Here is a 12,056-nt window from a genome sequence, read left to right as displayed (position 1 = left end):
GTTAATGGAGAATCTTGGATTTAGTATTGAACTTTCTCTTTTCTTGAAATGCACTGTTTGGATATTTTAATTTGCCTCTCCTTTTTTATTTCATTGGTGAGATTCTGTGGAGTGGATTGTTTGGTACTCCAGGAAGTGTTTTTAGCTGTCATGCTGTATTTTAATAATGTCAGGTTTCTTGCCAAGATGCAACATTATGCCACATACACAAAAATAAGAGAACACAGATGAATAAATTTTGAGTTAGTGTATCCCTGCCGTCCCTTAAAAATCTCACTTTTAGCATCCTATCTTTTTGCCCACAAAAGATTGTTTGATTGTTTCTGTGACTGGAAATGCTGCTTGTAGCATTAAACTAAGAGTTATTCAAAGGTATTTTTTTCTTTCTTCTTCATTTTATGGCTCCATTTCTTTATTAATTGTATTCCTTAAAGCACTATAAATTAAATTATAATATTTTGTAGGTTAATAAATTAGAATGTACATAAGATGAACCTCTGGTCATTTTAACAATAGCAGGGCTTTTTTTTTTTTTTCATTTGTATAGTGCTTTGTATATTTTAAAACATTTTCATATTCATCTTTGCATTAGATCTAATTATCTTCTAAAAAAGTGTACTCTCTCTCAGATACTTTTATGACTAAGGGTAGAAAGCCAATCTATTAGACTAAACAAGTTTTCTGGTTATTAGGGATTTTTCTTAATGCTTCAAAGAATAGTTTAATGAGAGTGGTGGAGGATCACTATTCTAGTTGATTGTCCTTTTTGTCTTCTGAGCACTGAATGTTACGGATTTTTTTTAATATGTGGCAACTCTTACTCCTGTCTGCTTCATATCTTACCCCTTTCACTCACCTGTCTAGGCAGTAACCTTTTTTTAAAAAAAAGTGTAGTGCCCTAGAGGATATAATTTTTAAATATCTCTTGATAAAACCTACCCAGAAAGGATTGGACCTGATGCCATTACTTTCTACAAATAATTTTATTTTATAGAATGACTTTCCTACACAAATTCTCCACATTTTAAATGAGAGGGTTCAATAAAAATCTGCTTTGGAAAATTATTCAGACTTTCTGGAGATTTAGGTAGGCTTTTACTTGTTTAAGAATATGACTTTCCCCCATTATCCAGCATCTAAATGGGTCTTAAACAGGAAGTATTGCCTGTTTGAAGGAATTTTATATCCTGGTGAAAGACAAGAAGTCTTTTTTAAAAATCCCTAAATCTAATGACTAACGTTTTTTATGGTGCATTACAAAATGCTTCCATTTGCATGACATCATATGATCCCCATAGCAATCTTGAAGGGAGGCAATTCTGTTTTCTTCATTTTATGTATTAAGAACTGAGATTCTGAAGGTGGTGGCTGGTCACACAGCTGGTAAATTGAGATCAGCATTGGATCCAGGTCTTTGGACACTGAATCTTATCCTTTTCTTTATTACACATGACCTCTTTGTAGGCTTAACTGTTAATTTTCCTGGCCAATAAATGAAGGAGAGAGGAGAATCAGAGAATATAACAGTTGTAAGGTGGTTGGTTAAGACCCTTCATTTCCATGTCAGCTTAGAGAGGTTAAGTGATTTTTCGTAGGTCATTTGCTAATTAGTGGCTGAGGTGGGAGAACTTTGAAAATGACATCAAAGACATAAATTATATGTGTCTTCTGAAACCAAATGTCTTTTATCAAATATCTGACTATATCTCATGGAAACTCAAGCTTTTTCGAACATAACTTGAATTAGAGCATTCGTGCTTGTTGGTTGTAGTAAAATGTTAATTCCTAGTACATAATTCCAAAGCAATACTTAGATAATATGTTAATTTCAGGGCTATTAATTTCTCAACAACAGAGACACTCAAATGCTCAAATTTGAATATTATATCATTTAAGAGGATCTGAGATTTAATAGAGCATTGATTTGGGTTTTAACTCTTGTTCAGTTCCATATATTTGTTTGAGTCTGTACATAATTTAAAGAGGAAAATTATCCAAATTACAATATGTTATGACTTTTTATCTTAAAAGTATAATTTTTATAGCATTACAAAGCACAGCATAGAAACATGGTCATAGTTCAAGCCATAATTTTACCATTTTATATTCATTTGTTGTCTTTATATTTGCAGATTTATTCTATAGATGAAGATGAAAAATTAATACCTAGCTTGGAAATTATCTTACCACGTGACCTGGCAGATGGATTTGTGAATAATAAGCGAGAAAGCTACAAATTTAAGTAAGTTTGTCTTCTTCTTTGTTTCTGTTTTGTTATTGAACTAACTCTTATACTACATTAATATCCGCTGTGAAATCATTAGCATCATTTCCTGGGGAGAAAGTAGTGTAGTTCTCTATCTCATCTAGTAGACAATTCAAGTCGTCATTTCACTGCTGTGCTCAAAGTTGGAAAGATTCCAGGCTTTCTTTACTATGTCTGTATTGTCTTTTTCCTACTTGACCCACTGTGGTTTAGCACTTATAGAAAGTTCACTAAACTTTATTATAGATAAGAATTTAAGGTTCAATCTCTGTGCTATACATGTGAGCCTTCTTTATACATAAATGATATACGGAACTCATGTGCACATATGTACACTCAGTATCTGTATTGTCCAATATAGCAGCCACTAGCCACATGTAGCTCTTAAGTACTTGAAATGTAGTAAGCCCAAATCAAGATATGCTGTAAATGTAAAATATATCAAGAATTTTTGGAGGCTTAGTATGAAAAAAAGAATATAAAATATTTCAAGACTTTTTTCATATTGATTTCATACTAAAATGATAGAATTTTAGATCTATTGGGTTAAGGTATATTATTAAAATTAATTCCACATTTCTTCTTACTTTTAAAAATATGGCTGCTAGGAAATTTTAGATTATATATGTACTCAACATTTATAGATTATATTATATTTCTATTGGACAGTGCTGAACTGTATGGTTCAGGTGAAAAGTGTCAAACATGAAATGTAAGACTGTTTTGATGACACCCCTGGATTGTCATCAGTGCCTTTGGTCCAAATACTCTTCCAGTACCCAGGCCTTGAATTTTGGGATTATGACTGTTCCTCTGTCTTTATTCTTCAGTTTCAGATTATTTCATTTCCTTCAATCTCCACTTTTGATTTTTGGAGAAGTTCGAGCCTAAATTAAATTTGATCTGTAGCCCATACTTAGGTGGTGAATATCTGGGTCCTACTGAAGGAATACTAATTGCTCTCTTGCATTTCTCTCTAGGCTGTTTTATATAATCCTTATTTGGAGACGATTTCTGCCCTTTAAATAAAACTATCCCAGATACTTTTTACCTCTCTCTCCCCACTCTCTCTCTTTTCTAATTTACTCTTATTTGTCTCATAAAGATTTTCTTTGGTCTTCACACTCTACTTTATATCTTTCATGCATATTTTTCTCCTCCCACTTCCACTCCGTCTTCTTGTATCTCCTTTTACAATACGTACAAGCAGGATTATTGGATTGGCACATGGTTGCATAGTGAGGTGGTCCTCACCTTGTCTTTTTGGTTCCCTGTTGCCTTTCATTCTCTCCTTGAAGGAGTAGCCTCATAATAAATGACTTCCTTTTTCTGAAGGGGGCATTCTCTCACTGATGTAAGCATGCTACATACCTTGGTGGCTATGACTCCATGACGGCTGTCCTAGGCCAGTCTCTATAAAGCCACAATTTGCTAAAACATTTTATTCAGCATGATTCTGTTTAATTGTTAAGAAACAATTGACCACGTCTCTATCTATTGGCTCTTTCCAAAGTATTTTTTACATTATGTAGATACAAACAGAGTATATTTACACATATGCTTATCGAAAACGTGCTGCTTGCTTATTTGTAAATCTCTTAATCATTCTTTTTAAATCTCTGAATTAAAAATATTGGTCTTAGTATTTCAAATAAAGAAATTAATAAAATATTTAACTTATACATATGTTCAGAGATAAATATTTAAGCATTTTAAAGCTGCTTTCTCCCCCCAAAATTCAATTCAATCAATGAATTTTTATTGACCATCCGCTATGTGCTGTTTTAATGGCTAGGAATATAGCAGGGAACACAGCAAAGCTCCTGCTCTTATGGTGCTTACATTTTAGTGGGAGGAGATGAACAAACAGACCAGTAAGTAAAATTTGTTTCAGAAAGTGTTAAGTGCCATGGAGAAAAATAAGGCAGGGAAGAGTACTAAGGAGTGCTGAGGTGAGGGACAGCAAAGTGAAGGGATGGTTACAGTATTTCACAGAGCAGTCAGGGAAGGTTTACAAGAGGGTGATATTTGAACAAAAACTTGCGGGAGGTAAGGACCCAGACATTCAGCTATCTGAGGGATGAGAACTTCGGGTGGGCCTCTAAGATATAGCAAGAGCAAAGTCCCTGAGGTGGGAGAATGCCTGAATTGTTTGAAGACAAGGGATCTGTGTAGCTGGAGGAGAGTAAGCAAGGAAGAGAGGGAAAGAAGAAGGTTAAATGGCCAGCAGAGTGGCAAGACCATATGGAGTTTTCTCCCAAAGTGCCGTGGAAAGGTAATTGAGAGTTTTGAGCAGAAGAATGAAATAATATCACTTATGTTTTAGCAGGGTCATTCTTGTTAACATGTAGGATAAAGACAGTGAGTAAAAGAGGCCAGGCAAGAAATTTTGGTAGCTTGGGCCAAGGTAGTAGCGAGTGGATATGCTGAGAAATGTTGGATTCTGGATGTGTTTTAAAGGTCAGAGATGTCAGAGTTTGCCGATGGGTTGTATATAGAGTGTAATGGAAAAAGAAGAGTCAAGGGTGCCCTAAGGGTTTTAGATTGAACTTTTAGAAGGCTGGAGTTTTCCATTTACTGGGGTGAGAAAGACCAGTACAGTTTTGGGGTGAGAAGAAATCAGCATATGCCAAATTTCAAATGGAGTTTAGAAAAAGCCTGTATAACCTCCTAAATAATGGAAGAACCTCCTAGGAATCAGGAAACCTAAGTCATGTCTCAAGGACATTATTGATTTGCTCCAGGGCCATGTGTAAATTGCTTTATCTCCCTAGAATAAAGCAACTTCTTCCTCTGTAAAAGATTAGACTCAACTCGTTGAACTCTATGTTTCTATTTTACTCTTTAGTGGTTTTCAGAAGCTAGCTGATCACATGCCTTTTTAGATTATTATGCAACTACATTATATAAAATAAAATATTTTGGGATGATATTTGATGTTTAATGCACCCTATATGATTTACTAAAACCCCTGCCATCTCTTTGGTTTACATAGTGGTAGTATTAATTTCTCTTACTTAAGGAGATAGGTTTGGGAATGGCTGTTGATTCATTCAGTCATCACTGACCTGGGAAAGAATCAAATCAGCCTTATCATCCTCATTCTCAAAAGCTCCTCTGGGTCTGTATTCAGATATCACGGTAAACTGAGCTGTGTAGAGCAAGTGAGCAGCGATGTAATTTGTGCTAACGTCAGTGTTCATGTCTGAAGCTCTGATGCACCTATAGGAGGGTTCTGGGCACACTCTGTAAATATTACCCTCTAAAATATACTCTTGCCTGCTACATGACATAGTAGCCAGAGTGCCTTACAATGTCTTCATATACAGTTTCATTATTTTCTTTTTCACGAGGGATGTTGATAAGCTATAGGGATCTTTTGAAGTCAATGTTGATTGAAAACAATGAATTTCATTCCATTTTATATTTCCAACTCAGCTCCAGACATCCTTCTGATGCAGTGAAAACAGTCTTACATTTCATGTAGTCTCTACTTTAATTGAACATGTGCCCAATTTACTTGTGTTGGCAGACACATAGACCAAAGGTTTCTAAGACACTCTGAAAGCTGCTTAGGATGCCCTCAATATGTTTGTTTTAAACGTTTTGCTTTAAAGCGCCACCCCTCCCCCCCACCATTTTTATTTTGAAAACTTCTAAGTATGCAGTAAAGGTTGAATAATGCAATCAACTCTCCTATACTTTTTGTGAGAAATTCACCACTTGTTAACATTTCACCCTATATACTGTATTCTTTCCCCCTCCCCCATCTCTGTCTCTCTGTCTCCCTGTCTCTTTCTTTCCCTCTCCCCCTCTCCCTTTTTGTCGTCCATGATGTTTTAATGGGGGACATGCTTTCTGGTAGCAGCTTACCATACTGGAAAAGAATAGGGTCTGTGTCTTCTACCCCAGGTATTCCACTGCACTTGTGATCCTGTATTAAGCTAAGTCAGAGTGCCATTGCATGAAGAGTGAAATTAACACCATTCCACCTCCCTATGCCCCTAGCCTTGCCAATCTGATAAAGACTTTTCTTTGCAGGACAGGTCTGTCTTAATCTACTTTTTGACTTTTCACTGATGATCAACAAAATGAACAAACTTTCCTGAAAATTAAGTAGCTAATACTAGCTTGGATGTAATACCTAATTAATGAAAAATAAACTTTAGTTCAGAATTTTAAAATTAAGTTCAATAATTATACATTTCACAGTTTCATTCTTTTTTTACAGGTCAGACATGAGAAGTTCCTTGGCTGTTTACATCCTGTTCTTGGGTTTCCATTTCATGCACTTATCTAGATTTGAATTTGATGCCAGTTGCAGACACTGTCCCTCTTGAGTGCTAAAAACACACAGTTTATTATTTGGTTCAAAGCTGCTACAGTTTTTCAGAGGGATTTATTGTGCAGATCTTGTCAAAGCAATACTGTTTACCCACTATTTGTATACAGGGGTACAACAGCAGAGTGTGGTTGGGACTACAGGGCAAACATTGTGTTAGGTTAGGTAAGCCTAGTGATGTAAATGTGGGGTAATTTACAAAGCTGTCAGGAAAAAAGTTATTAATCCAATAGTGTTTGAAGGCTCAGCTTTTAAATAATTGCTGTTTTCACCTCTGCAGATTTCAAAGGATTTTTGATCAAGATGCAAACCAAGAGACTATTTTTGAAAACATTGCCAAACCAGTTGCTGAGAGGTAGGATTTGCTGTGTTTTGTTCAGTGGGTTAGTGGTTTTTCATCTTGTCTTCAATGCTCAGGTAATTGTGGTAATGTGCGTCAGTATATCAACTATAATCCCAGGCTGCAGGGCATGTAATTATGATAGCATTAATACCTTTTATTCATATAGCCATTTGTTTTAGATTTAGATTATGAGCCTCGAAAGCCAGATCTGCTCACAAGCTAGTGAGGTAGACAAAATAGGTGTTATTACTCGCATTTTGAAAGATATGTAGATCTCTGAGGATCGGAGAGATTAAGTGCTCAGGATTGGTGGCTAATGGTGGCAGAGTCCCAGAAGGTTTTCTAACTGTTAAATCCAGTAGTCTTTTCTCAGTACAGTATTTCAAACATATGGTTAGATGGATGAAGGACTAGGTATGGGTGACACCTGGGAGGCCTAATAATGAGCGACCCAGCTCTACCTCAGTGTAATATCCATATTTCAAAGCTTGGCCTTTAGCTTCTAGGTCCCTTATGTTTCTGTATATCCAGATAGTTCCAAGCTGCTTACTACTAGAACCAAACTCATATGAGAATACTGAATAAATCAGAATGCTTTTTAAAAATTTTTTGTTTTTCAATTAGAATTGACATCCAATATTATTTTGTCTTAGTTTCAGGTGTATAGCATAGTTGCCAGGCATCCATAACATTTACAAAGTGATCCCCTCAACCAGTCCAGCACCTACCCAGACACAATCACCACAGTACCACTGACCATCTTCCCCATGCTGCACCCTATATCCCTGTGACTATTCTGTAACTACCAATTTGAACTTCTTACTCCCTTCCCCATATTTTAGCCAGCCCCCAAATCCCGCTTCCATCTGACAGTCACCATTTTGTTCTCTATATCTATGAGTCTGTTTTTGTTTTGTTTGTCATTTGTTTAGTTCCTTAGATTCCACATATAAGTGAAATCATAATGGCATTTGTCTTTCTCTATCTGACTTATTTCACTCAGTGTTTTTTTATTAATATATATTGGCAATATCCCATTGGGAGTAGGCACTCAAGCCCTTTTATAAGCACACTCTCTTCTTGTAGCAGACTTATATAAGAAGCTAGTATTTAACAAGGTTGCTTTCTGATCCTGAAATTATTTGTGTGATTTTAATGACGTAATAATCCCCATATACATAAATCTTTATGATTAAAATGAAATCTATATTTGCTAAATAAACACATTTTTTTTCAAGTTCACTCATCATTACACCCTTTGCCAGGAACATTGCTGGAAACATGTTGCCACATTTTGTATCTCAACTGTTTTATGAATCCTACTCAAACCGTGCCCTTCTCTCTCTTTTTTTCCAGCTTTATTGAGATATAATTGACACATAACATTGTATAAGTTTAGGGTGTGCAAGGTCTTGATTTGATACATTTATAAATTGCAAAATGATTATCACTATAGTATTAGCTACCACCTTCATCTTGTCACATAATTACCATTTCTTTTTTGTGATGAGAACACTTAAGATCTGCTCTTTTAACATTCAAGCCTATGATACAATATTATTAGTTATAATCACCATGCTGAACATTAGATCCCCAAACTTGTTAATTAAGCCCTTCTCTTTCAATATAGTCTTTCTTCACAGTGGGTAAAATACGATTGAGTAGGCTTAAACAATTTTAGTTATAGACATAATAAGATAACATGTCTTTAGATTACATTTAGGTCTCCTAGATTGGATGTCACATATTTCTAAAATTCTCTTCTTTTTTAGTAATTTTTTGGTTTATGTCATTTCTCAGGGAGTTGATCTCATGTGTCTTATTATAAAACTTCCTAAAATCATCTAGGGAGGGAAACTTAGTTTCTGTTTCATAGATGTCTGGGTTTTCTTTCCATTCCTGACTACCTCTCCCATCTTGAGTCCACTCCCCCTCCAGCTTTGCTGTGCCCTCTACCTGGAATTCTCTTTCTTTAGAAATCTGCATAGTTGCTTCCTCAGATCTTTGAAGTCTTTGCTCATATATCACCTTCTCAGTAAGACCTTCCTTTATTACCCTATTTGAAACTGCACTTCCTATCACCCTTTTCTATTTCATTTTATTTTTTTCAGCACTTTTTACCGTCTGACATACAGTATATTTTGATTGCTTATTAGTTTTTTGTCTGTCTACCTTTCACTAGAACAAAAGCTCCATGAAGGCTGGGGATTTGTTTTGCTCACTGACTTACAAAGATACCCGACCCAATGATAACAAGATTTAAAAAATGACAAGCAAGAACATTTTTATCCAGGCTGTCCAAGTCGGTCCCAGTGGATCATATCTTTCATCAACAGGAAACATTTTTTAAAATACTTTTCTCCTTGTAGCCCATTTTTCCTGAAACTACTTTTGCTATTTTTTTTTTTTCTATCAGTCTTTATATGGTTTATCTTTCTCAGTCCCTTAATTCAACTGCCTTGGGATATTTGGTTTCTAAGTATGGGTCTGGTAAAGAAAATATAACTGGCTTTTGCTTTTTTAGCCAAATTCAGGGTCTCTGATCTTTAATTGGTTACTTTAACCTGTTTTTATTTATTATGATTACTGTAATGGTGTTTGGAGGTATTCCTCTTGTTGGGTTTTTTTTCCATTTATCATATACTCTATTTTTTTTTTCCTTTCGTGCCATTTGTTGGTTTGACTGTGCTCTTTGTTATTGTTACTGCTGCTTTTCATTTTCTCTCTCAAGGTGTACATTGTACTTCAGCATCTCTTTGTAGTGTAAATTCTAATATTTAAACTTATTTATATTTTTCTTAGTATCCAAAATTTCTCTTTCTATCTCAGTTTCTCCTAGTCAGGGGCCTTATCACACTTGTGCTCTGCCTTTCCTAATTCGCCTTACTTGAAGTGTTGAGGTCAACTGATAATTTCATTCTGGATTGCTATTAATCATTTTTATTGTCATCATTTATTTATTTATTTAGTTAGTTAGTTATTTAGCTCATTGCTATTTCTTATATTCATGCCTATATCTTAGGTTCCTTTTTAGTTTTGCTGGTTACCATCATCTAATAATATTTTAGAGAGCGTTTAAGACTAGGAGCTTTCTGAAGCCTTTCATTTTCCTTCACATTTAAATGGCAATTTGACTGGGTATAAAATAGAATTCTGGGTTAAAAATTCCTTTCTCTCATCTCTGTGAAGATATTGCTCCATTGTCTCTCTGCATGCTGAACAGATGTTAATGTCAATATGAGTATTATTTCTTTTTAGGAAATATGTGTTTTTGCTTTCTGGATGTTTTAAACTTCTTTTTTTATTTGTTTTTATGAAATTTCATATTGGTGAGTCTAGATATGGTTATTTTTTTATATTCTTATCTCTCATTCAGCCATTTCAATCTGAAAACCCTTATATTCAATCTCAAGAGTTGTCACATTGATAATGTCTTTGATAATTTAAAAAATAACTTTCTTCTCTCCAACATACCTATTTTGTCCAGAACTACCAGTGCTCTCTCTCAAATATTATAACTGTCCATTCACATTCCAATGTTAGTTTCAAGTTCTGGAAGAATTTGTCAGCTCAGCCTACAACCATGATAATTTGCTTTTGAGCCATGTGCATTCTCTATCACCTACTTCTTACATATTTAATTTTTACAATTTTATTTTTCATTTGTAAGAAACGAAAAATAGCCTATTCTTGTTTATGCATGTGATGATATCCTCCCTTTTCCCTCTTAAGACATGTTATCTCCTTTTGAACCATTGGCTATTTTTCCTATACATTTTTTCTTTATGTGTATGTTCTTCTACTGTTGAATTCGGTGCCTGGCTTTCCTGGTTCAGATTTTTCTCAAATATCTGATGATTCTTAGTGGTGGCCTTTTTCTGTCATTTGAGAGTACCACTGTCTAAGAGTGCGGTTTCTATTCACTGTGGTTCACTCTAGTGTCTCTGGGGAAGGGATGGCATGTACTGTTGGCAGGGTGTACCCTGAGCTTATCTGCTGGGTGTAAGAGCCCTGTTTCCTCCTGGGTGTTGCTTACCACCAAGGGCTCTGGTCACTGTCACTCATCCAGGCTCCTGCTCTGCAGAAATGTGTGCTGCAACAGTGGATAGTCAGATGGAGACAGATTCACGTTTTTCTTTGATTCAGCTCTGAAGGAAAGGGTTATTAAGCAAATTATCTCACTGAATTAAGAGCCTGGGATGGGAGGATCATGATTTTTATTAATTTTAAATATGTCATATACAGTATGTTCACACTTTATGCAAACTTGGATTGTTTGACTTTGAAGTGGTAAACAAAATATCAATAAAGTCTCATTTATACACAACATTTAAAGTAATATTTATTTCATAACTTGAAAGCTCTTTTAAGAATTCTATAATTTGGCAGCCCAGGTGAATGGAATCATGCCACTTTCGATGTTAAACAGAAATGTCTGCTATTCCCAGTGAAGATTAGTCCTCAGGAACACATTGCCAACATGAATCCAGTAACTCTGCACAGGCCCCTTAAAGCTGTTGTGTTTGAGTTAATACATTGTAGCTTCAATACATGGTAGCTTTATTCTGGTTACCGTATACAATTAAAGCTAAATAAAATCAATCATATTTCTATAGTTTGGAAATCTCATTAATTAAGACTCATCTTTTCCCATTTAATTCAAATCAGTGATATGACTGAAGAGCTGCATGACTGGTGGTGATAAATTGTAAAGCTTTAACTTTGTATCATTGGAAATTAAGTAAAAGAATCTCTGTGGTTACTTATTATATAATACGTCTCCACATGGAAGTACTTCATCATGCTGCCTCTTCTAAACTGTGGTTTTTCTGAAATATATCCTATATTTTTAATAAAATGTTAAAAAATGCCTTTTACCATATTAATTTTGCTCATTAGTTTAGAACTAATTTTTATAAAGATAAACTTTAGTAGGTCCACAAATGTGTATAGCATATGATATTGCATTATATAAAAGAATTTGTAGTTTTATTTGATATTTTACCTGGCAATATGCTTCTCAAGCTGGAATTTATCAATCTTGGGAACATGTGATGGTCTATCAGGGGATACCTGAAGCCACAAGCTAAGTATGGTATATTATC

The 12,056-nt window shown here is 35.0% G+C and overlaps 1 protein-coding gene across 2 annotated transcripts in view; it reads left to right on the top strand.

The window, feature by feature from the left end:
• The window catches only part of KIF6 (kinesin family member 6), a 412,344-nt gene that overhangs the window by 1,705 nt on the left and 398,583 nt on the right, over positions 1-12,056 (top strand). For both annotated transcript variants that reach the window (XM_023527554.1, XM_011354825.2), the window contains exons 2-3: positions 2,133-2,242; positions 6,889-6,963. In XM_023527554.1, coding sequence (XP_023383322.1) covers positions 2,133-2,242; positions 6,889-6,963 — 185 coding nt within the window. The remainder of the gene's footprint in view (positions 1-2,132; positions 2,243-6,888; positions 6,964-12,056) is intronic.

The sequence above is a fragment of the Pteropus vampyrus genome, unplaced genomic scaffold (assembly GCF_000151845.1).
Source record: "Pteropus vampyrus isolate Shadow unplaced genomic scaffold, Pvam_2.0 Scaffold18, whole genome shotgun sequence".
Taxonomy (NCBI): domain Eukaryota; kingdom Metazoa; phylum Chordata; class Mammalia; order Chiroptera; family Pteropodidae; genus Pteropus; species Pteropus vampyrus.
This window is presented reverse-complemented; position numbering and strand designations above follow the sequence as displayed.